Raw genomic sequence first — 25,066 nt, 5'->3', positions numbered from 1 at the left:
TGTAATCAAAGTTACACACCTTCCCATTCCTCGTGTAATTTGAATCGTGGACAAAGATGTCAATTTAGATTGCAGAGTGGTGGCAGAAGTGGTCATTCCTTTGGCGAAGAGGACCACATAGTGAAGTAGAAGATGGCAGAATTTAGAACAGACCAAAATAACAACGACCAAGATTAGGACTGAGACATGCATATCTACTAGACCCTAGATCCACGTGAGTCAACTAGAGACAAGGACACGATGTGAATATTACTGCAGACACAATGTCATTTTCTATGGCATTTTATTATTAATTAATGATCTGGCGATACAAGTAACATGAGACCCAAAAGTGATAGACGAAGCTAGCATCCTATAGTGAAAAAAAAAAACACAGAAGTACCTAACTTTCATGCAATATATACAAGTCATCCATTTTTAATATATATATCTACCCCATGTAATTTTCGCTATATAATTGTATGATTTCTATCTATACATCTGAATAATTCCAATCAGTAAGCAGAAACAGTAAAACTAATGTGTAACTTGCTGCCAAGACTTCCCCAGGAGTAGCTACAGCAGGGACTTTGTAAGTGGTAACATAAGGGGCATGCAATGCCTCTAATAGCTACGACACCTGTTGCATCTGAATTTCACTTTCCTCATCCTTAGCAAACTCACAGTTTTCGGTCTCAGGGAAGTTGTCTCCATCTAATTTAAATAAAAAATCAGAAGACAGATTGCAGCATCTCAATCGAACACTTCATTTACTTCAAGTGGCTACAGTATTTTTACAGAACATGTATGACATGAGGCTGAGGCTGCAAAGCTGGTTGTTGGCTCTCATCATCAGATGAACTGGCCAAGGCATTAAGGTGCTCCTAATAGTATCAAATGGCCAAGAAAAAAACAAGAGAGTTGTTTGTAAGTAATTAGACGATTCATATGATATAGAGAATCATGGGAAAGAGAAAAAAGGTTAGCCTATGATAGAGGCTTACTCGATGCTGTCTCCGATGTCTTTGGATTAAGGCCACTGCTTTAACCATGAAGTATATGGGAAGAACAACTCCCACAGTCCGAAGTAATAACAGCTATAGAAACTCCATTAAATTGAATAAACCTCGGTAAGTAAGAGTATGATCAATGCGCTTACTAAAATTATACATTGAATAATGCAAAACGTACCATAAATAGGGGGAAAGAATACTCCTTATTTCCACTAATTACAAGGGGAAGAGTATGTCTTAAAATCAGTAGAACCATGAACTGCAAATGAGAAGCAATGAAGATGGAGAAATGTCATAGCCAGTAGGTGTGATGGCATAGTGGCATACATGCATAAGAGAAATGAGAAAGATTACAATGACAGCAACTGAACGACAGCATATCAAACTTCCTGTAGCAGAGGCTGAATATTGATCATAGTTAGAATTGGCAAGGTTCTGATCGGTGGGAACCATGCTAACCAAATGAGTACTATTCAAGTCTCTTCTTGAAATCTCCCAATTTCCCCTAACATAAACAGCATTAGACCACATTGAAATGGAAAGTAAAAACATGTTCATAGATTAACTAATGGGGGAAAAAATAAGAAGTTTGCATGGAAGTTACCTGAAACTCATTGGAATACGTCCAAACTGAAACAGTGGAGGAGGAGCTGTATACCCAGGCTTGAATTGCTGAAAATTACATTTCAGCCAAAAAAAAATCAAATATAACAAAATCAGGTGAAAATGATATGACAAACATTGCAACTCCCCAAACCCAAATAATCCAGATACTGCCATTTCCTCAAATAAATGATCAATGGAACAAGTGTGCAGAAAGAAGAAGAGAACCAGGAAGAGGAAAAAATTTAAGTTACCTGGTGGCATATCTCACAGGTGGTGTCACCTTTCTCATTACACCACCTTTGTACACATCTGCGGTGGGCATACTGCAAACATCAATTAATAAAAGCACACAAAGTTTAAGCCATCAACCTATAAGCAGATAAAATAAAATTGGGGCAAGATATACAGGAATTACTTCTGATTATCAAACCAAACATCAGTTGAGTTTGATAAATATCTATAGTCAGTAACTTAATAAATGCACAAATTCTACAAATTTTTTCTTGTGAAAACATAATGTACACCAACTATCAAGAGACTACACAAAATTTTATTCAGCAATAATACAAGCCAAATACAAGGAAGAGAAGCTGGAACTCTAGGACCATTTGCTTCACATTCACACCATCAGATGCATGCATACAAGAGCTTCATCTTTCATAATCCATCTTATCTCTGACCACCACAAAACTGAACTGCACAAGCATTGACAGATGCAATACATGTCAGACTTAAAAACAAATCTAAGCTCTGCTAGTATTTCCCAACTTCTTACACAATTGTTTGAATAAGGTGCCAACAGTCTACCCAAAGATAGAATGTCAGATTAATAGTGATGTAGAAGCTTCTATAATGTGAAGGTCACAGTTTCTTCAAATCTTGCACAAAATGTGCATGCTTCCAATTGATCCCATCTATTAACTCCTATGCTATCAAGGATCAAATGGAGGAAAACTCCTATATTATACTTTGCTTGACGTACTCTTATCAAACATCTTTGTTGCGTGGCATTTCACCAAAATCTTTTGCTTATCTTGAATGGAAAGAAGGTCTTTTATGAACAACTTGGTAACTGACGTGTTAAAATAATAAATGAATCACAAACTGACAAAAAGTTTTTGACAGATAAAAACAATCCACCTGTTGATAGAAAATATGTTAATAAATTCATGTCCATCACAACAGATTTAATTTTCCATTGGATTTTAAAACGTGAATTTCATGGATTCACTTCACAAGTAACAACAGTACAGATTAAAAAGATGAATAAATTTCACATATCAAAACATACGATTATGAATACACTAACAAAGAACTAACCTTCAAACTACCACAACATGAGCAGGGTGTCTCCATATTATAATCTTCATCATCATCATGGCATATCCTGCATTCTACCAGTTTCCCTGGACATTTGATATTATCCACACCCATCTTCATCAACGAGAGATCAATTTTTGTATCATTCACTGCTGAGGATGCAGCCTGCATTGACCTATTTCTGCTTTCAAGTGCAGCTTCTAATGTGGATTCAGTAAGCAATCGATCCACCAGCAACTCAAAGTGATCCCCCATCTTTGTAGTAACACAATGAAATTCTAAATACTATGCGTCTAAACCTCTAGAATAAGTAAATATCCTTCAGAATTTCTGCAAATGAAGCCCACACCACATGCAAATAAAGAACAAAAACGGAAAAAAGCATGTTAGCAACATCGAGAAGCATATTTAGAAAATGTCAAATTTCCATTTGGTTGCTCATAAAATTGGTGAATTTTATCTTCATGCAGAAATCCCCAGCTCCCATCACAAAAACTGGACCCCACATAATGCTTGTAGAAAAACGGGGAAGGGTTGTCAATATCACAAACAGAAAGGTCCAAAACAGGAACATAAGTCCCCCATCCTAGACAACAAAGAAAAAATTTAAAAAAAGCTAATCGAATCTCACAATAAAACTGACAAGATATTGAACTCAATGAACAAAATAAAATAATTTGAAATTTTAAGAAAAATAAGGAATTTGTATTTATAGTGAGAAAGTAAAAAAAAAAAAAAAAAAGGTGTAGCCCAGTAAGTCGAAACAAGTGAAGAACACAACAGAGAAGAGGAAGTACCGAGAAAAAAGTTGAGAGCGGAAAAGGGGGAGGGGGAGGGGGAGATGAAACAGACCCAGATGAGAAAAACAGAAGAAGAGAACAAAAAGCGAGCACCTTTACTCACAGAATGACTTAAAAAGAGAAAAGAAGCATAAGAATTGAAAAAGAAGGGTAGAAAGGAGGTGGGAATCTTACAAGAAGGGGATCGCATTTTGTTGAAGCTAAGAAAGGTTCTCTCTTTTTATTTTGTCACCTTTTTGGTTTGCCTTTGTGACAACGGATGAGAAAAAAAGGAAGGGAAGTTAGAGTTTGTAGAAAGTTGGTTTGCGAATGAAGGAAGAGATTGAGTGTTGTTAATGGCCAAAGGGAAATAGAATGAGAGATGCGATTTTCCCTCCTTTGTTTGTGTGAGCGGTGTTTTTGCTTTTATAAGAATGTTTGATGTTTGATGTTGTCGATGTTGTTTCAAAGGGTTGAGAAGTGAATAGAAGAAATGTGACTCCACGTATGGGACCGCCATCAACATGTCCATGATTTCATGATTCGTGAATTCGACTCTTTTTTTGTCATTTTACATTTTCTCTCTCTCTCTCTGAGTTTCATCCTTTGTCTAACTACCTTTGACCATCACCATAGTATTAGTGTGTGTCATCAACATGTCCCAACTGAATAATAAACCAAAAAAACACTAAATCATTAGATAATGACCCAATTCAAATAATTAAAATACAAAAAAGAAAAAGATTGTCACACTAAGCGTGTTTCATTTATCTTTAGAAATTCAATATTAATATTTTTAATGAAAAAATATTTTTATATGTAACTTTTTTTTTTTCATTTCGTTCTAGTTAAGTCTGCTCTAAAGTTAAATTGAATTGATACTTAATGTTTTATTTGATTCAAATTTAATTATGTTATATTAACCTTCTTTAGATTTATAAAAAATTTAAAAATAAAATATTTTAAAGTTTCTATTGGTCAAAAAATGAAATAAAGTTTTTGTCACACGTACATTGTGTGTGCATACACAACTATTTCATTTTGCAAATTTAAAAAAGTTACAATTGTATTAATTATTTCAAATAATAAAATATAAATAAAATATCATTTTTATAAATATTGTTTTTCAAATTTCAAGTTGACAAAGTTACTATTGTTACATTTATTTTTTTTCAATTACAACTTGACAAGGCTATTATTGTTTAAATTGTAAATCGACAAGAATGAACATAATTTCTCAAAAATGAGAAAACTACAGTAGATAATGTGCACACACAAAATCTAAGACATATGTTAACACTAGATTGAGAAATAAGGGTTAATAAGTGTTAAGCATACAATGTTTTCACTCTTTCTTTTGGGTGAAATTTGATTATTTTTCAAATCAAGATGATACATATTTTAATTGAAGATCAAATTCTTACAATAATATGAATTATAATTTCTGGACACTTGATTATATTCAGTACAATTAACTGAATTTTAATTGAAAGTTAGAAAATTATTTTTTAGTTGAGAGTTGAAAATTGATATTAAACTACTTTATTTAAATTAAAAGTGCTTGATAACTGTAAGATATCATAAAAAATGTTGCTTGATAAGATATCTATAGACATAAATTTATTTATAGATAACTATAATTTTAAATTTATTAGTTTACTTTTATAATAAAATATTATATTATTAATTAAAATAAATGTTATAAATAATGAGATAATTAAAATAAATATTCAATATATTTGAAATATATATCATTTTGATATTCCAACAAAATTGATTTGGTTCATATCACCAAGACAGTTCAAATTTAAATATGAAAAACTAAAGGCATTCACTTCAAGTTTTGGGTTTGATAAATTAATCATACTTGATGAAACTCAAACAAACTACGCATGCATTTACAACTTCTTTTGAATTATATCCAGTTTTCAATTGACTTATTCTTGTATTCAAAGAGGATACAATTTTTTTCTACTAATTTTGCTCTCATCGTTTACATATAGCATGGGTATTTTGTATTCATGTCTCCCAAATATGAATTTTAAAAAATAGCCTTTAGGGTGAAAGTTAAAAAAAAACACTATAACATAAATATCAATATTTTTTTTGGTGCAACCAAAAGTCATAAATGCCAATATGTAATATAAATTATAATCACAAATAAATTTAATTAAATATGTTACATTTTAATTTTTAATCAAAATAAGAGGATTAATGATAATATAGTTTTTTTAAAATATATAATACATTTATAACTGTTAACTATCAATCATTAAAATTTGAATCAATAACTGTGATTACACTTTATCCATAGAAAGATATATGGATGTAGAATTTTACCGATCCACGTTTCTTTCACTTTCAGCATAAACAACCTCTTCTTTTTCGACTTTCGAGCACCGAAAACAGACATTCGTCTTTTTCAATATTTAAGACTTTGGTGAAGTAAAAGCTTTGTACGTAGGAATAGGGTAGAAGCCATTTATTCGTGCAGGTGAGGCATGCACCCCATTGTTTAACGCGTCACTCCATTGCATTACTCTATTGCCGACCGAATGGCCACTCACACGGTCGTTCATCCCAATATCATCAAATTTTAAAGTTTGATATATAATTATATATAGATATATATATGATAAGATTTTTTACGTGTAATTCTAAAAGTTTTTATATTTAATCTAATTTTTTTATTTAATTTAAATGTAACAGTCAATAAAATAATAAATTATAATTCATTAAATTTAAGTTAAATGAAAAACTCAAATTAAGTATAAGAATTTATATATAGCGAGAGAGGAATAATTTTCTTACACCAGTGTAAATGTAAAAACTCTTATATTTAATTTAAGATTTTTATTTAACTTAAATCTAACAGACAGTGAAATAATAAATTATAATTCATTAGATTTAAGTTAAATAAAAAGTTCAAATTAAATATAAGAATTTTTAAATTTACACTAATGTAAGAAGATCAATTATATATATATATATATATATATATATATATATATATATATAAAAGAAAAGTGAAGGAACTAATGATATTGAATGAAAATACAATTACATGTGATTATATTTAAAATTTGTTCATCTTAAATATTTTAAATCAAAATAGTTATTGTTGCTAAAAACAATTTCCATGGGTATAGGAATATTCATTATAAATGCAATATTTAATACAATGATTTTGATTTGTATGTTTTTTTTTTCACCAAGACCTGGCATTGGTGGAGAAAAATGGGTCAAAGAATGAAGCCACAATAGACTCAAGTAGACTGTGTGAGACTCCTGGACCTGGTCGTGAGTGTTTTTTATATCATATGTCAAACTTGAAAAAATGAAATCAAAGTTGTCGTCTCATTTTCCAGATACATTTCAAGCTTTCAACAAAGGCAACTGCGAAAAAATTATCTCAAAGGTCGACAATGTTATTGAGCAGTTTTTTTATTTATTATTATTATTATATGGAGTGCATGCCATTCCTGTTTTTATCAATGTTGTTCAAGATTGAGCAGTTTTTTTTTATTAACAAAATGATATAAGTGTATATTCTCATAAAAATGGATAGACCAGTTACATACAAAAAGAAACCAGACAACAGATGACCTCATGCGATAAATGACAATTTCTTAGGACGATTTCCATCTTATGTGCTTTCCTTGATATCATTTTCCTCTGTCACCAAACCCATTAAGTAAAAACAATAAAATGTAAATAATTTTCTTTTCATTGTTTTTTTTATAAAAAAAACTCCTTTTATTGACAATAATTAAGGCTTAGTTGTTTTTGTATACTTACACAAAGCTTTATGCTAAAGTGAAAGTAAAAATGTCGGTTGTGATATAAGATAAAAGTATAATACATGCATGGCTGGTTTATAAGACAAAAACGACATCCAGTGTACTATCATTTCAGTAAATACATAAAAATTCGAAAAATTTAAGATTGCTTCGATTAAAATGTTTGAATAATTTCTCTCCCCTTTAATTTCTAATACTACATCTTACGTACCTTAATTTTTAGTTAACTGTCGCCTTGAGGTAGGTTAAGAGTAGACAGACCTCATAGAGATTGCTTGTATTCAACTGCCATCTAATGTTTATTTTTTTGTTCCTTTCTCATTCACCATTCTCCTTTTCCTTTTCGTTGAGTCTTGTGGGCTCCTTAATCTAAACCCATCCTACTATTTGAGCCTTCCCTCAAATATTTATTTAAGAAACTTTGATATGTATAGTCTTAATTGGAAGTTTCATTATATTATATGAATTGAATATAAAAAGTATATTAGACCATTGCATGCAACCCAAAATACCTATAAACAAAAACACTCTGGTCGTTGAATCAAATATCACTTTGCGTCGTCATAGATTCTATAATTCAAGAAATATAATTATCATAAGACCATATATATAAGCATTAGGTTAACTCACAACAATTATGATGTTTGACTGGTTTGGTTGGGCAAAGTCGAAGGATCGATATTGACTTTCCTCATGCATAATGTACGTCAACATATCCCATTTAATATTTGATCTCACCTTCTCTCTATATACGTATATATAATATTGGGATTATTGTGGTTCTTTTTGCTCCTGCTCCATTCTAATCATGAAGGACTATGCAAATCTTGTGGTACAAATAATCAGATTCGAATTATTGTGTAGGTGAACGACCAAACTAATGTAGGAGTTTGTATGTGCACGGAAGAACATCAAAGATGGTGCATCATGAAACTGATTTTGACTTATTTAGAAACATTTTAGTCAAAAGATAAAAAGCCAACATGGCCAGAAACTATATATACGTGTTTATTGTCAAGTTAGAGTTGGTAGATTTTTTAATTTGGATTATAAATTCAAACTTTCGTGCTGCCATTATTAAAGAAAATAAAAACTCAAAATGGATTGCTATTTTGGAGTTATTCTCTTAAAAGCTGAAATAATTGATGTGGTGCATGATAAAAGCTAACTATGCCACTATAACTAACTTTCTGGCCAAATTAGGAGTGACAAGAGATGTAGTTATTTTTGTTGTTGCTGCAACGCTAGATTTTACTATTCTTATTGCCACCCAAGACGCTTCCTTATAAACGAAGCCGCGGAAGAATCACAAATTAATCATTATGATTAAGAATATGAAAGCACTACTCTACACTGTGTTTTTGGATTTCACAAGAAAAATAAAAATGTTTTTCTGTTAAATATCATATACATTATTTTTGGCATTAATGATGTACTTGATCACTTTAATTGAAAATATAAAGGGGGTTGTTTTATTTTATAAATCATTTTTATTTTAATTTGTAGTTAGAGATATGTTAGTTATTTTTATTGTTTATGATGTAAGAAATAGTGAAAAATATCTTTTTTATTCTTAATTTTTATATTGATTTTTAAAAAGAAGAAAAAAAATAAAAAGAAACATGTTGGAATTAAAAAAAATTGAAACCTATGAACTTCTAATTTTTTTTTTTCGCTGGTGACATCTCTTTTCCATTCAAGATTTCAACATTTTCATAAAAAAATACGGAATTTAAAAAAAATAATTCCCATTATTAAAATATGTATCTCTTCATATGCATTCAGGAGACAAAATAATAATGTAAAAATATAAAAATCAAATGCCAAAAATTATACAAAAGTAAAATAATATGTTCTGTATTCAGAAATTAATTTAATTCCATGTAAGTAAAAAAATATCAAAAAGTAAAGTAAAATAAAAAAATAATATTTTTTATTAAATTAGGTCCTTTTGTTATTGATTTGTTTATTACTTTATATTGGCTTTTTTATTTTATTTATTATAACGAAAAAGTTAATCTAACTTTTAGCAAAAAAAAATAAAAATCTAACTCGAATTACTTTTAATTTTAAATCAGAATCAAATTTAGATTAATTCAAATGATAAAAATTTAATAAAATTAAAAACAGAAATATGGAGCATTTTATTGGTTTCAAGAAAAAAGAAAAATGATAGTATTTATTGAATGGAAAGGGGGCGTTTCTGTCTTTCCGCAAGAAACGGCTAACGATCTTTCTAACTACTTCCTCGTTGCGTCCAATAGTGGAACGCCACGTTGAAGTATCCATTTCCCGCCAAATCTCGAGCTTCATCAATGGCGTCCACGCTCGCGCTCCTCCTCCTTCTCTCGCCCTTCTTCTCTCTCTGCTTCGCTCTTCCGCGCGAAGCCATATTCGACGCCGCCGACATTCTCTCCGATTCAAGCTTCGTTTCCATGGCACTCACACTCGAAATCGTCGCCGAAAACCTTCTCGAACAATCCCCTTCCGCCACCGTCTTCGCTCCCTCCGACTCCGCATTCAAGAAATCCGGTCAGCCATCCCTCGACCTACTCCGCTTCCACTTGGCGCCGCTTCCTCTTCCGCCGGCGAGTCTCCGTCTACTCCCCGCCGGCGCCAGGATCCCGACTATGCTCCCCGGGCAGTCTCTAACCGTCACGACGTCACCTTCCGAGCGCGTAGCATCTCTCAACAACATCAAACTCACGGAATCGCCCATTTACGACGATGGTTTTCTGCTAGTCTACGGAACCGAGAGGTTCTTCGACCCTAGTTTTCAGTTCAATAACCAAAGACCTAATCCAAATTCGAATTCCTCGTGTTCAGGGAAGAACCACACTCAGAGTTCCTCCGATTCCTTCGACCAAGCCATTGAAACCCTAAGATCCGGGGGATACTCTACCATGGCTTCCTTTCTGGGAATGCAACTATCGGGCGTGGCGGAGCAGAGTGGAATAACGGTGTTTGCTCCGGCGGATGAAACGGTGGCGAACCGCATCGGCGATTTCAGCGAGTATCCATCGTTCTTCCGTCGGCATGTGGTGCCGTGCAGGCTTCTGTGGAACGATCTGGTGGACTTGGGCGATGGTTCGGAGCTGCGAACTTTCTTGGAGGGCTTCGCCATCAATATCACTAGATCTGACGGCGTTTTGATTCTAAATGGAGTTCCGGTTTTCTTCCCGGACGTGTTCTTCAATGACAAGGTTGTCGTTCATGGCGTCAGTGATGTTCTAGCTGCGCATGACAACACCCTTCGCGTTGACGATGAAAGAATTGTGTTTGACCCTTCTGAACTTTGAGACTCTGGCTGTGGCAATGGCATTTGTAGCGTAAATTTTCAGTTACTTGGTTGTTCTTGGAGACGGAGATTTCGTTTTCCATTAATGTCATGTAAAAAGAAAAGAGGGTTCTTATTAGTTACGCTTTATTAAGTCATGATTTTCAATTGTTTGCATTTAAATTCTAAAGCTATAAACAAAATAAAATTGCTTTTTCTATATATGGACAAAATGTATACAATACACTGCTTTGGCTATTCTCATCGAACACAAGATGAAGCTTCGCTCCACCTTTGTTTCTTCCCGTAAGGGTACAGAAAAACAATAGTAGTCTACTTTATCAACTTATTTTCTATTATACAATCTATACTTCACTATCTGCATTTGACAAAGAAAAATTTGTGCGGTTTTGGTTATTCTTAAATATATTCTTTATTTTTTCTGGTAAGGATAACTTCTCAAACGCTTCCTCCCTTCGGGGGCGGTTTGCATAGAGGATCCAGAGAACAAGACAGAGCAGAACACCAACTGAAACGAGGCCAAGTCCTACATTGATAATCTTAAGGTAATGGTTCAACGGAGGACAGTAACTCAAAGTGATTCTTGTGAATGCATCCCTGACAAAATTGCAATTCTGAAGGCTAAGTAAAGGTGGAGTATAATGTTCCAATGCATAGCTTTCGTTCACCGCAGCCACTAACTGTAAGTAAATCTCAGGGGTCACCCTGCCAACTGTGGTGCAAATACCAGATTCAGATACCTCACATTCATAGTTCTTCCACACCTGAATAGTTTAAACAAAGATTTTTAATGAGATTCTGTGTTATATAGTTGGCAGAAAACACTGGAACATAATACAAAAGATTTAGAACAATTGAAGAGCATAATTTAGAGAGAATTATTTTCATCTGATTTCCCCCTGGCAAAAAATCATAATAGTTATAAGTTATATAAAATATTTTCAGGTATAGGCTATGCTATGGTCATTTGGTACAATACACGTCAAGTCATCAACCATCTATGTACAGAAATACCAATATCATTGCCCATCAATCAAATGATTTGATATACAGATAGTTCATTGTAGTCTAATCTCACCACTTTCAGCATTCAACTGAGAATCCAAAACTTAAAAAAGAGTTAACATTTCTCTCTGTCACAAACACATACATGAGTTCTTGGTTGGAGGGGAGGAAGGTAAAGAAAGCTAACAAGTGGCAGAGCTCAATAATCAAGTCAAGTGATGAAAAAATTACCATTGAAGCATTGGCAGAGGAAACTTCTTGGGCCGTACATTGGCGCTCTTGAAACTGAGTATCAAAGGGGTAGCACAACGATGGCATTGAAGGCCCAGACTGATTGTAGTAGCCAAAACTACCTTGTGTTGCATTTATGTTTGCAGTGTTATAGATGAACCGATTAACAACACTTGCAATATTGGTGACCACTTGTTTACTTTGAAAAAGTGTTTTGTTTGTGGTTCTCTGATCAACACATGGAAGGACATTACTAAGAGCAGATTCAGTGTGTGGATTTGCTACCCATTCTCCCATGGCCATACAGGTGTCAGAAATTGCACTGTAATAGAAATAATTTACTCATCAGGTTTAGATGATAATGTTAGCTTTTAACAGAGAAATCTCCATAACATAAAGATAATTGGATTTCATTTGGATATCATCAGTTCCGGTTGCATTTTGTGATGGAATAAGTTAGAAGGCAAAGGAGGGGGGGGGGGGGGGGGAGAGATCCAATGCAATGAATGCAGAACACTTTACAAAGGTAAATAAACGAATGCCTAAAGGGAGCCAAGAAAGTGAATAGTTCTTGCCAATCTATTAAACTGCGATCTCTTAGATACGATGGCTTACTTATTAAGGATCATGAATACTCCACAAAGTATGAATGTGGTTGCAACCAGTAACCATCCAGTGATAACAAATCTGCAAAACGTTTTAAAATCAGATAAAAGAACATAACAAGAATCCTCCAGCTATGATCAACACACAAGCAAATAGTTCTGGAATGTAACTCACATGAGGATTGCATGTTGATATCCAAGGACAGACAGGACTGCAAAAAATACAAGAAAGTTATAACCAATAGTTCTCGAATATAAATATAAACTTAGCTCAATTTATTCAACATGTTATGATCAACACATACGGAGTCCAATTAGAGCCAGAAGAAGCATCACTGCTGCCACAACATACAGAGCTAGACGCCTACAAAATGTGCACAGTTTAGTGTTATAGGGGGGAGAGAATAATAAATTCTAGAATGAGGGATTCTCAGTTTTATGATCGCATACACATCGTTGAATACTCCTCGAATTTTAACTGAATTTTCATTTGTCTTTTCAGAAAGTGTATCTGCTGCAGTATTTAGATCCACGTTCAGCTTGTCAATACCATCCATGACATCAGACGGAAGAAGCATCTGAGTGACATTGATAGTTTTTGCGAGGGAGAGGTACTCAGTGACATTTCTTAGAGTCTGCACCGTATAATCTGACTGATTGACAAAATAATGGAGGGTATCCAAAGCTTCACCATGGAACTTATCCTGCCCAACAGAAAGGAGGATACATCCAGTTCTGTGTGATTAAGGAAACGAGGCACGTTAGTGACCACGTTTGAAATTTTGACAGATAAAACAAGGAGAATTGTAAGGAAATAATGCATCTCACAAAGAAGTTAACAAGGGAAACATTAAAATAACATAGAGTCTTACGCTGCAGCAACAGTGAACAATACAAGCAGTATAAGACAAATCCTTTGCGAACGACTCGATCCTTTGTCCTTGATGTTAATACCCCATCCACAGCATAGATGAATAGCAAGCGCCAATCCGAACGAGATAAACCATAGGACAGCAAGAATAAAACCAGCCACACCAGTGAATCCAACTGACTGCAAATATAGTGGTTAATTGAAGTGAGAAAAAGAATAATCTTCTGAAGGTGGAACAACAAAGTAACTAAGCAATAGACTCCAAACTTCAACAAAATATAATTTCAAGGAGAACAAAAAACAATGGAAATGGAATGAAAATTAGACTTCAAGACAGAAGCCAGACTAGGTATAGATGTAATCTGCATCTGTTAATTAAACAGAAGGGGCCAATGGGCAATGCCCATCATGACTTCAATGTGCTAAAACTAAAAGGTGGTAAGTAGGCACATAGTAATGGTGCATTGTGGATAAATAACTTAAGAACTTATTCAATAACTTCTTATTACATGAGAAATTCATAAAATAGATAAGCTTCATTAAGACATTAATTGGAATACACTAAAAAGAACTTATAGGAGTCATATAAGTCATTTTCATAACCCAAATAATATCTGTAGAAATTATATAACTCATGCTTCCCATCACTCGAGTTTCAAAATTTTCCGTGGTTACTACCAGACCTCAAGCATGATGAGAATTCACTTCACATTTCCTAATGGCATGCAATATAGATACAAGTAGACAGACAGTTAAACAAGAACACTCTCCACTTCAATCAACTACACCAAAGATCTAGGATGCTCAACAAGAAATGTAAGGCAACATGCCAGAACATCATTTCTAAATATGGATTTGGCACTAAGAATATACTGAATCACCCGTCCTTTGTAAAACACGATGTTCAAGGAATGAACCACAGCACTTACAGCCCAATAATGCTGATCTGCAATATCCCAACCACCATGATAACGTCGAAATCCTCGCAGAATGTCAGGCCTTTCGGTCCTGTTTGCCGCCAGAAGAAGAACATCCCCACTTTTAGGCCCTGGTGCCGGAGCCACTTGTGTGAACTCACTCTTCCATGGACCCAAATTCTCTTCTCCTCCTGAAAAGTGGAAACAGACAACAAAACATATATACAATTAACGACACTTGAAAGCAAAGCAAAACAGAAGAAACCACCCCACAAGCCAATATGCAAACACAAGGTACCCCAAAATTCCCATGTTTAAATTGCATGTTGGAGAAAACCCAACAAGATGAAATGAAGCAAAAGCTGACATCAAGTTTTGATCTTTCCCTCCCAAGTCCACAACTTCACAAGATCTACACCAAACCCATCACCATATTCACAAATCAAAATGAAAGAGAAACACCAACCTAAGATAAACTTAACCGACCCAGTTGGAGAAAAAGCTGAAATTGAGCAGAGAGACAGCAACATGGGGAAGAGAAACAACAAAAACCAAAACCCATTAAAGGAAAGGGCCTTCATTGCAAGAAAAACTCACTTCACAAGTCACTGCAAAGTGATCACCTCACCTCACCCCACCCCATCCATTTTGGATTCTGAGTCCAACCCAAGTCTTAAGAGTTGGAACAATCAATCAACACCACCAACACACATCACAACATTCATTGTGACGGTCTCAATCGGTTGTTAACCCTTTGTGCTTCGTTGAGGTTACATCTAACCAAAGAACACAACTTCAGAGATTTATGGGAACAAACAGAAACCATAAAAGGTCAGTGAATCACATGGGGTGTACAGGTTAATATTGACGTGAGGGGAACGAAAAAGGCGGGTGTGATTTTTATCATTTTTAATTAGCCTAAATCATGTTTAGTTCCGTGTAACAGTGAATTAAGTGGTGGTATATCAACTGTTACTACGCGGATTCAATGTCTTAATAACTTTCTTCTCTTGTTTAGTGGCTCATCTCTACTTTCCTTTTCATTTAAAACCTATAAAATCTCAATTGATACCGTGATTTGCCTGATAAAAGATTGAGTTTTGTTGTCTTTAATTGCTTATAAATTTTGACATTTTAGATGTTGAATTTGACTTTTCTAAAAGTGAATAAATATGTATTTAATATCAATTTCAAATTTATAAAAATTATGTGGTGTATTAATTAAAATTAATGATGAAAATATTTGTGTATATCTTTAATAAATTTTCTTTTATTTTAATAAAATAAATATTATATATATATATATATATATATATTGTCTCAAATAGAAGAAAATATTTAATAATTTTATTTAATAATAGAATATTCACGAAAATTAAAAAATATATTTTATCTTAGACATTTACTTAATTTTGAGGCCTTAAATCTCTGTTTCTTCGTGGCAGCTTTTCTTCACAGTGCATTTAATGAATTGTCCTAAATGCACAATCAATTACCTTAACAAACACTGACTAAAATCACACTTGTGTTGGTGCTGGTGGCGCACTTGCACTCATTAGTTAGGCGATGTGGACCCATTCACTTTTCTTTTCTTTTCTTTTCTTTTATGATTTTCTTTTTCTTTTTATAGTCTTGTCCAATGTCCATTTCTTCATCCCATCAAATAAAAGTTGCCCTGTTGAAGTGATCTTTGCAAACTTCAACTTATTTCGATCCACTTGCTGCAAATCTTACTTTTCTAACATCCATGATATTCATTATTTAACCAATGGTAACTATCACTTTAGTCAATAAAGTTTGGTATAGGTAATGGATAGTATTTTTTAATTACATTTATAAGAATCGCATTTCTATCATAAATATAAACAAATATTTTATTAAAAAATTAAAATTCATTTTAATAATTTTAATATTTTAACAGTTACTTTTTTTATTATCAGTTAGAGCATGTATTAATGTGTGAGTATATATATGTATATAAAATAAAAATACTGTCAACACATTTTTCCTATCATATTTTTATTATTAATTATTTATTAAAAAACTATATATATATATATATATATATATAATATTTTGTGTAGCAAATAAAAGCACAGGTGTGGAGGGAACAAGACAAGTGCAACATGGGCCATAATGGAGCTGTCAGTCTGGCACCGAAAGATTCACACTTGGCCTACAAATTGATGGAAACAAACAAACAATAAGCATTTCTCACGGAATTTCTTTTACAGTTTTTAAGATTTTTCTTATATCAATTTATACTTGTTTTAAACCATTAAAAGTATATATATTTACCTTATTTTATTGTTTAAAAAAATTAAGAAAAATAAAATCCCAACAATGTTACCAATTTATGACAAGGAAATGGTAGGAACCAACATGTTGATGAGGGTGAATAGGATTAAGATACTTATGAAGCTCAAACATAGTCAATGGAGGAAGACAAATTAAGAAGAAAACATTTGTATGATTAGGTTCACCATAGCATCATTCTGTTAAGTTAGCATTAGATTTAGTGAAAATGAATAAGATTAGGTGATGGGTGGGTCCCTTAGATATGGCCCATTCATTGCAATGTTTTTGATAGATAATTTGGCGTGGCTTTGGGCTTTGCCAGTGGGTGAGTGGCCAGGCACGTGACCACCGGCAAGGGCCACGTGGGCCCAATATGCTTTTTCACATGGGATTCGATAGGTCCCATCCCAACGTTTATGCGTCGACCCTTTTTTTTATTTATTTTAGTTTTAAATATTATGATATCTATCTCTTCCCTCCAACATTTAGGGCGAGGAAATAAAAACTTAATTAAATATTGTTTAATATTTTTTATTATACTAAAGTCGATATTTTATATTTGATCATAATTTTTTAAATGAATTAAAAAACTATTTTAATAAGTTATACTGGATAATTTATTAAAACAAAATAACTTTTTATAAGAATTATAATTTTTTTTATAATTTCTTTATAAATTACTTCGACCAAGGCTTAACATACATGATGTTCAGTGTTTAAGAATTTTTAATCTAAAGGTTGTAACCTAAATTTGTCAAATTATTATAAAATATCATTTACTTAGAGCATGTATATACATGGATGATAATATGGCTTCATCTAATGGAGTAGCTTAGTTAATTTACCTAAAGTAATATGTCAAGTTGAGACTTACACATTTATTTACTTAGTTTAGTTTATCTTATTTTACTAAAATGTAGATTAGTGACAAAATGAGGTAAACTAACCCCGTTGAACTTATATATATATATATATATATATATATATTTTAAATAAGCAAGATGTATTTAATAATTTAATATATTTATAAGTTTTTAATTTTTATTTTTCATTAATTTAGACCAATTGATTCACTAACAACTTTGCATATTTTCAAATTTTCAATTTTTGATGGATTAGCCGCTCAATCCACCCTTAAACAAGTTAGATTAGTATTTTTAGTCCATTTTTAAAAACAGGCCAACCTATCTCTTTCAAAACCAACAAATTATTTTGAAAAAATATAATTATTAATTAAATTTTATCTTTTATTTTTTAATGCGAACATACAGCTTATTATTGTTTTCGGATAATACGAGTCTTCATTATTTTTTTAGCATTTACTTCTATATTTTTTAAAATTTTAAATTATTAATTTGTGTTCAAATTTTCTTTTTAGTTTGTTCTCTCAAATGATAATGATTATAGTTACAATAAACAGTGATTATTATACTTGCATGAATAACGTAATTTTAAAAAAACGAATGAAAACAAAAGATAACAGCTAATTCTAAATTGTCAAAATAATATATAAAATTACTACAGAAATTTTATTGTTAATACATATCATAACATCAAAGCTCTAATTTTTGCATTGCTCTAATTATAATATTATTGTACATGAAGAATACTTCTCCAAGGCATGGCTAGGTGCTTTAGAGCCATCACTTTTGTTTTTTCTCTGGGTACACTACTTCCCTACATTACATTTCTTCCTACTCACTTGAGTAATCGCTTGAAAGTTTCTGTGCCTCAGAATCAGTGTAACATGCTGGACACTCAGAAGCAAAATCACAGTACCTACACTTCCATTCCTCTTCCTCAGCAACATAAGTGGCTTCTCGCTGTTCAAGCCAAAACTCAAGACAACTCTTGATTTGCCTCCTTATCCAGCCATCATTATATGCAAATTTTTCTTCATCCAGCACTGATTGATCTCTTTGAGATTCATATCTCAGCACTAGTTTATTATGAGCACGCGGCAGCATTTTCCATGTATTTTGGTAACATATCACCAATTCATCAAGGGTCAACGCTGAGATTCCAGAGTCAAAACATGCTGCTAGTAGATCTTCACTTAGTGCTCGTTGAGGACTTAGCTCAAAATAATCGAAGAACTGTTTAGAAGGGAAACCATGATGAGCATGAGCAACTAAATTGTCCCACAAATACTTGTAACACATTAACTGAATCTTTCCATTTCTTTTTTGAGGTTCTGAAGGAACTGTATCCTGGAAACGAGTCTTGGTTTCAACTAGTATTGGGTTATGATCTTTTTTTGACTTAGGCATGCAAACCTCATCAATCTTTCCAACCATCCATATGCCTTGTGCAAAAGCAAAGCTTACTATTGGAAGCTCACGGGTTAATCCTTCAAACAGCAATTGATTCACCCCATTGATGAAATTAACAAGCTTTAGTGCCATAACATCTTCACGTGACTTCACCTTCACTTTCACGGTTGCTTGAATCTCCTTCACGAGTTGAACATGCCGAACCATACCAGCTCTCATAGCTTCATTTTTCTCCCTTCCTCCTCTAAAAACAAGAGCCAAATCCATTTGCTTTTGGCTGCACCATTCCTGACCAGCATTGTTCTTCCACTCTTCATGAAAAAGAGAAAATTCCATTTGCTTTTCACACCATTCTGTCTTGGTAACATCAGTGACAAACAAGCCCTTCTTGCTCCTAAACCTGTGGAGCAAAGTGTCAGCTACTCTTGACCGCTTCTTCCTAGTACTCGGAAAATTTCCGTAGTCCTCTATGTCACGTTGTGAACCCATGAACAACCTTCTCTTGGCTTGAACTGAAAATGAGTGAATGGATATGGCATTTTTGGGATACTTAGAGGCTGAAGATGGGGTGGGTGTTGTAGGTATAGCAGCAGAAGTGAGAGGAGAACAAGCTGCAGAAGCAAAATTATCGCTTACTATTTCAATGGGGGTCTTGGAGGATGTTCCAGCCATGATCGGTGGATGCTGATCCAGCAAGTTTGTGAATTGTGGTTGAAGTGCAGTACTACTTCTGCATCTATTTAGAGTTACTTTTAGCAACGTGAGAGTTGAGGACTCGTGTAATTATAGAAAACATTGAACTCTTGTCAAAAGGGAGCTAGTGAGAAGTGGAATTCTAACGTTCCAAAAGGAAAATTCATGAGAACAAAAGCAAAAAAAAAAAAAAAAAAAAAAAGGTGCACGGAATCTTATTACAAGCACCAAGTTTCCAAGAAAGTAGACAAATATGGAAGTAAAAGCGAAAAAGATAGAAAAGCAGTTTTGGGATGGAGACTTAATTTGGAAGATTGGTAGTGGCATGTGGATCATAATTTACATTGTAAACTGAACAATTTTGATTGCTTTCTGGACACACTTCTTGATCAAAGCTTGGAGTTAAACTTACTTTGTCTTTTACTCTTTCTCCCTACAACGGCATCAACTTTAAAATGTGTTTTTATATATATTTTATTATTTAAATCATTAAAAATTAACCATACGTAATATTATATACAATAATTTGATTTTTTCACAACTCTTTAGTTAGTGAAAAACCACTGTTCTGCTATCTACTATGTTATGCTACCCCACAAACAACGTTCCACTTTAAAGCATCCTTCGAGTGAAAATGAAAATGAAAATATTCCTAACACCTTGGTGGAATCAACTCAATTAACTTATTTATTCAACTCCAGGATTCAAGGGATTATAGATCAACCTTATCTTCGTAGAAAATCAAATAAATAAATAAATCATATAGACCCCACAAAGTCTGTTTACACTTCAGAAGATATTCTATATCTTATCGTCCAATTAAAAATTATTTCTTTTAAATTTTTAACATTTCATCATTTCCAAACAGAAATTAATTCCTTTAATCTCATTTCTTTTAAAATTATTTTTACCAAAATTTAAAACAAATAGATTATTTTCACCATTAGCCCAAGTTCACCTGTAGTAGTGGCAGCTATGCCTAAGAACATCCTCTCACCTGCAGCCTTCAAATTCTACGGATAATAGATACAACACTTAAATTTAATTATATTTAGTTAAAAATGAAAAACTAAGTTTCAGTTTTCTTGAAAACAAACCTATTGACTGTATATATTAATAATAAGAATCTAAAACTTTTATCCAAACAACAACAACGTTATACAAATCTACTTCTTTCACCAAATGTGATTTCAGGTGGTGCAAAACCTTAGGTTATGTTTGGCAAAATAATTAATAAATTAACTGAAAGAATACACAAATCACAATAACTCCAATTACATACATTTATTTAACTTTTAAATTTACTAATACTAAAAGCAAAAGCCAAAAGTAAGTTTTAAATTGTAAAAAATGCACAGAAAATTCTTACAAAATTTTGACGGACATCATATAGTATAATATTAAAGCATTACATTTTGCTTTACTCTATTAATTATATTATTGTACACGAAGAATACTTCTGAGGCACGTCTAGTCTGCTTAGACTAGTTACTTTTGACCAATCACCATATATTTCTTTCTACTCACATGATCACTTGAAAGCTCAGTACTACTCTGTATGCAGAACACTCAAACAAAATCCCTGCAACCACGTTTCCATTTCTCTTCCTCAGCAACATATCTGGCTTCTCTCTGAATTTTCAAAAACTGTTTAGACGGGAAATCATGATAAGCATGAGCAACTAAATTGTCTAAAAAACACATTAACTGAATGTTCTTTCAGTATACCAACATAGCAAGATGTTTTTTCAGTATACCCCATATATGATGAAAATCAAATCTTACTCAGTTTCTTGGACAAGGGCCCTTTAGTGATATCTCTGACTTTTCATGTACAACTGATAGTATCCATTAGCAGACACATCAGCTTGAATTGCATGGGTTTTTTCCCCTCTTTTGTTATCAGAATGATAATGTAAGTGTTTGAAATATAAGAATTTCTTATAAATATGCTGTAAGCTCCTAGTTGAAACATGCCAATATCTACATGTCATTTTTGTTATTTATGATTATGCTTCCCAGTTGCAGGAGTATATCAGAGTGAAATATAACCGATTTTCCTTGTTTCCACAGAAGCATAATAAAAGCACTTAAACTAATAATTGAACTGCGGTCTACTCCCCTTGAAACATTTTAGTATCTACAACTTTCTTCTTCTTTTTTCACTATTTATGATAACCTTTTTGGCTCAAAACTATTTGTTACATTTGAGCATGCTAAATTACATCCTCCTGCCACCATATCAGTCAAACTATCTGTTAATTCACTATCAAAAACTTTATTCCACCTTGATACTCCACTTTGTGAGGATGCTTAAAAATCTCCTCCAATTAGAAGCCCATGCCTCCAGTCTTACTAGATCTGTATAACATGATCAGTATTTCAATTTATCAATTCATCAGCAGATAACAACAATCACATGTAACCCCATGCAATCAGTAGAATTGACTTGGTCCCCTTATCAGATTTTGCAATCATAAGCACCCAAGATATTCAGCAATCCAAGGCATAAAATACAATCTCCAGCTCAGAACTAATCAATTCCGTCAGGAGATTAATATGCCATGCCAAAGTAGTTTGTCAAACATGCTTAAGCAAAGGCATACAGATACCAAAGGGAGTAATATCAGTAACATAGGGCTATCCAACAAGAGTAACACATTTTCAATAATAAATTTGAAAGAGGAAAGCTGAAAAAATTACATAAGATACACCAGTAACTTCTAATGGTGATTCTGATTTTGAAACATGTGACAATAAAGGGCAAGCATCTAAAATGGATGAATCAAAATTCGTTTTTCAAGGAAGATATACAGGTGTTTGTTGAAAAAAACTACTCAAAACTGTTCCTATATTCCAATATACTCCCAGTAACTACTTCGTCACCAACACAAGTTAGAGGATATGACGGAATCTCACCAAGCCTAGTTTGAAAAGGAGATTGTTCACGTATTCATCTCTCTCTTCAGCAGAAGATATACTGGGAAGCTGGAGTTCTATAGTAAGAGACAATGATTCCCGCACAGTGAGCTGTGAGAAAAAGAGATCCTCCTGTCTCACATAAGCAACCGAAACTGCTTCCACCAACCTCCCGACTTCTTTGCTACAGTCCTCTTGCTAATTTTCTTTCTACTTTTTGAGAAATCATCTATAGTAATTGGAGTTGCATATATTACAGTTGAAACTCTGTGAGAATGACTCAACAAGACCATCAATCCTTTTTTGAGAGGAATAGACACTATCAGCAGAACTGTAGTCTACGGATATATGATCAGCCAAAAATTCAGCAGGATTTACATGATCTGGACAGTCAATGAATAGATAACTACGGTTTTTTCCTTCAACACATTACCCCCCACAATTGTTCGCTGCACAAGTGACAAGCTACACAGAAGGTAAATTAAACACGAGTCCTAGTTAACAAGCATAACTACAATAAGGTTGCAGGTGAAAACTTTAACTATTAATCAGATTATCATTAAGTCCAAACAGTAATTAAATGGATTCAACTGGCTAAAACCGGTTTATAAATCACAAATAAATATTGACAACAACAGAGAAGGTAGTTTTGCAGCTATATAATGACTAAATACTAATCATACAATTCCATAACGGCAAATTAGAGGTTGAAAATGGACAAAATTGGACTTGGATAAGTTCAATATGTTAAACACTGTCAATTCAACAACAAATTGCGCGGACAACTGATTCGGCACCACACAACAGCCATTGCATGAGATTAATATTAGCTCTCCATTTTCTTTCTGCTGGCTCAAAATCTAAGTTTAAAAAATAAACAAAACTAGAGGAGAATTAAGATACTTTCCCCAACAATTGTATTCAATAATAAAAGGATTTCACGAACCCCCACCCCTCAACCTCCCATCCACTCCCTACACCATATATAATGTGTTAGAATTTAGAAGGCCGTGTCAAAGCATTAACCTTGACCAATGAAACTACCTTGAGTCTACCCTGCCTCCATTTCACCTACATTATTCATCTAAATATCTGGTTGAAAGATCCAACTACTTATTCTTCACGGTTAGGCCAAGTTCACCTGCAACAATAACAGTGGTAGCCATGTCCAGGAACATCCCATGCTCCACAACTCCAGCAAGTTGCAAAACGGCATCACTGGCAGCCTTCAAATCCCCAATACTCTTCTTGAAATACAAATCGACAATATAGTTCCCATTATCCGTGAGAAAAGGTTCGTCCTTTTCCCCAGAAGTCCTGAGCTTTGCAACACAACCAGATTCCTCAAACAGCTTCTGCAACCTATCAGCAGTGAACTTCCAACAAAACTGTATAACCTCAACGGGCATAGCCAAACCACTGCCCCCCAAATAGTTCACCAACTTTGACTCGTCCACAATCACCACGAACTTCTTACACGCACCCTCCACCATCTTCTCCCTCAAGAGGGAGCCACCACGACCCTTCACCAGGTTCAAAAAAGGGTCAACCTCATCGGCACCGTCAATGGCAAGATCAACGACAGGGTGGGAATCGAGATCCGACAAGGTAATCCCAAGCGATAGGGCCTGTTCTTCGGTCTTCTTGGAGGTGGGTATTCCTATGATATCCTTGAGCTTGCCCTGTCGGAGAAGCTCGCCGATTCGGTCGACGGCGTGCTTGGCCGTGGAGCCGGTTCCGAGGCCGAGGACCATGCCGGATTCAACGTACTCGACGGCTTTGTAGGCGGCGATCTTCTTCAAATCGTCTTGGGTGAGAATCACAGAGGGAGAAGAAGGAAGGAGAAGACCAGCTTCCATGGCTGCTTTCTCCGAAGCGATGAAATGGGGGAAGGGAATTGCCATGTTGGGTCCTCAAAAGCACGGAAAAGAAGAGACGTAGACGGGACTGAAATCAAATCAAGGCAGAGGCTTTCATGGAAATTGGGAAAATCAGAGAGAATGAGAATATTGGAGGGGAGAGAGAGAGATTGAAAGGTGTGGTTTAAACGTGTGGTGGTGAATGAAGACAAGAGAAGAGAAGAGAGGATAGGGTTAGAGTGACGATGTAATGAGGAGAAAAGAGATGGAGGCGGGGGTGGGGATTGTTTGGTTTTGAGGCTATTTATAGGGAAAGGTGGTCGAGAATAACCACTTCGTTTCAAACACTGCTTTTCGTTTTGAAGGAACTTAGACGTGTTTCGCGCGGTTCAGGGAAAGAGAGAGAGAGAGAGAGAGAGAGAGAGAGACATTCCACCTACGAACGCAGTCATGCACCAAAAATAAAACCATTCTATTATTTCATTTCTAAAGTCAAATTCTTTAAGTCAAGTGGATCTATTTCTTCTATTATCATTGATTCTATAATATCAAAGTATTCTAAATTTATTAGTTATCTTTTTATATTGACATATCCTTAAC

At 33.9% G+C, this 25,066-nt stretch overlaps 5 protein-coding genes across 8 annotated transcripts; 1 reads left to right on the top strand and 4 right to left on the bottom strand.

Moving 5' to 3' along the window:
- Positions 1-413: 413 nt before the first annotated feature.
- On the bottom strand, positions 414-4,118 carry LOC113872212. 4 transcript variants are annotated; one of them, XM_027509585.1, is made up of 8 exons: positions 3,716-4,118; positions 2,919-3,248; positions 1,850-1,921; positions 1,597-1,664; positions 1,347-1,497; positions 1,171-1,251; positions 984-1,076; positions 414-863 (listed from the first exon to the last, which is right to left on the bottom strand). In XM_027509585.1, the coding sequence occupies exons 2-8, from the start codon at positions 3,171-3,173 to the stop codon at positions 774-776; spliced, it is 810 nt and encodes a 269-aa protein (XP_027365386.1). In that variant the 5' UTR covers positions 3,174-3,248; positions 3,716-4,118; the 3' UTR covers positions 414-773. The 4 variants fall into 4 exon arrangements, 3 of the variants coding, with proteins under 3 accessions (XP_027365386.1, XP_027365385.1, XP_027365387.1); XM_027509584.1 differs by having other exon boundaries at positions 3,893-4,118; XM_027509586.1 differs by having other exon boundaries at positions 1,452-1,497; positions 3,893-4,118.
- Positions 4,119-9,568: 5,450 nt separating this feature from the next.
- LOC113872656 lies at positions 9,569-15,360 on the bottom strand. Its single transcript, XM_027510363.1, has 9 exons — positions 14,891-15,360; positions 14,437-14,615; positions 13,509-13,687; positions 13,087-13,371; positions 12,942-13,000; positions 12,812-12,848; positions 12,647-12,718; positions 12,032-12,353; positions 9,569-11,559 (listed from the first exon to the last, which is right to left on the bottom strand). The coding sequence occupies exons 1-9, from the start codon at positions 15,003-15,005 to the stop codon at positions 11,140-11,142; spliced, it is 1,668 nt and encodes a 555-aa protein (XP_027366164.1). The 5' UTR covers positions 15,006-15,360; the 3' UTR covers positions 9,569-11,139.
- Positions 9,813-10,820, top strand: LOC113871875 (putative fasciclin-like arabinogalactan protein 20). Its single transcript, XM_027508969.1, has one exon. The coding sequence runs from the start codon at positions 9,813-9,815 to the stop codon at positions 10,794-10,796; it is 984 nt and encodes a 327-aa protein (XP_027364770.1). The 3' UTR covers positions 10,797-10,820.
- A 2,767-nt stretch (positions 15,361-18,127) lies between the features above and the next one.
- Positions 18,128-19,936, bottom strand: LOC113873283 (exonuclease V, chloroplastic-like). The gene is made up of 2 exons (XM_027511335.1): positions 19,492-19,936; positions 18,128-19,440 (listed from the first exon to the last, which is right to left on the bottom strand). Exons 1-2 carry the CDS (start codon positions 19,665-19,667, stop codon positions 18,417-18,419), a joined length of 1,200 nt encoding a protein of 399 aa, XP_027367136.1. The 5' UTR covers positions 19,668-19,936; the 3' UTR covers positions 18,128-18,416.
- Positions 19,937-21,880: 1,944 nt separating this feature from the next.
- Positions 21,881-24,849, bottom strand: LOC113873353 (probable ribose-5-phosphate isomerase 2). The gene is made up of 2 exons (XM_027511449.1): positions 22,608-24,849; positions 21,881-22,049 (listed from the first exon to the last, which is right to left on the bottom strand). Exon 1 carries the CDS (start codon positions 24,509-24,511, stop codon positions 23,717-23,719), a length of 795 nt encoding a protein of 264 aa, XP_027367250.1. The 5' UTR covers positions 24,512-24,849; the 3' UTR covers positions 21,881-22,049; positions 22,608-23,716.
- Between the last annotated feature and the right edge of the window lie 217 nt (positions 24,850-25,066).

The sequence above is a fragment of the Abrus precatorius genome, unplaced genomic scaffold (assembly GCF_003935025.1).
Source record: "Abrus precatorius isolate BTA unplaced genomic scaffold, Abrus_2018 Scaffold7, whole genome shotgun sequence".
NCBI classification, from domain to species: domain Eukaryota; kingdom Viridiplantae; phylum Streptophyta; class Magnoliopsida; order Fabales; family Fabaceae; genus Abrus; species Abrus precatorius.
The sequence above is the reverse complement of the archived record's forward strand: the minus strand, read 5'-3'. Positions and strand labels throughout refer to the sequence as shown.

What these genes read in the sequence shown, in the direction of transcription:
- LOC113873353 (XM_027511449.1), bottom strand. Translation starts at nt 24,511, where the DNA reads ATGGCAATTCCCTTCCCCCATTTCATCGCTTCGGAGAAAGCAGCCATG.
- LOC113872212 (XM_027509585.1), bottom strand. Translation starts at nt 3,173, where the DNA reads ATGGGGGATCACTTTGAGTTGCTGGTGGATCGATTGCTTACTGAATCC. An exon ending in ATTCTTTCCCCCTATTTATG is followed by an intron (nt 1,077 to 1,170) that starts GTACGTTTTGCA and finishes GAGTTTCTATAG; the next exon opens with CTGTTATTACTTCGGACTGT. An exon ending in GACATCGGAGACAGCATCGA is followed by an intron (nt 864 to 983) that starts GTAAGCCTCTAT and finishes TGATACTATTAG; the next exon opens with GAGCACCTTAATGCCTTGGC.
- LOC113873283 (XM_027511335.1), bottom strand. Translation starts at nt 19,667, where the DNA reads ATGGCTGGAACATCCTCCAAGACCCCCATTGAAATAGTAAGCGATAAT. An exon ending in TCAGTTCAAGCCAAGAGAAG is followed by an intron (nt 19,441 to 19,491) that starts GTTGTTCATGGG and finishes AAATTTTCCGAG; the next exon opens with TACTAGGAAGAAGCGGTCAA.
- LOC113871875 (XM_027508969.1), top strand. Translation starts at nt 9,813, where the DNA reads ATGGCGTCCACGCTCGCGCTCCTCCTCCTTCTCTCGCCCTTCTTCTCT.
- LOC113872656 (XM_027510363.1), bottom strand. Translation starts at nt 15,005, where the DNA reads ATGAAGGCCCTTTCCTTTAATGGGTTTTGGTTTTTGTTGTTTCTCTTC. An exon ending in CGAGGAGTATTCAACGATGT is followed by an intron (nt 13,001 to 13,086) that starts GTATGCGATCAT and finishes CACATTTTGTAG; the next exon opens with GCGTCTAGCTCTGTATGTTG. An exon ending in TCTGGCTCTAATTGGACTCC is followed by an intron (nt 12,849 to 12,941) that starts GTATGTGTTGAT and finishes TATTTTTTGCAG; the next exon opens with TCCTGTCTGTCCTTGGATAT.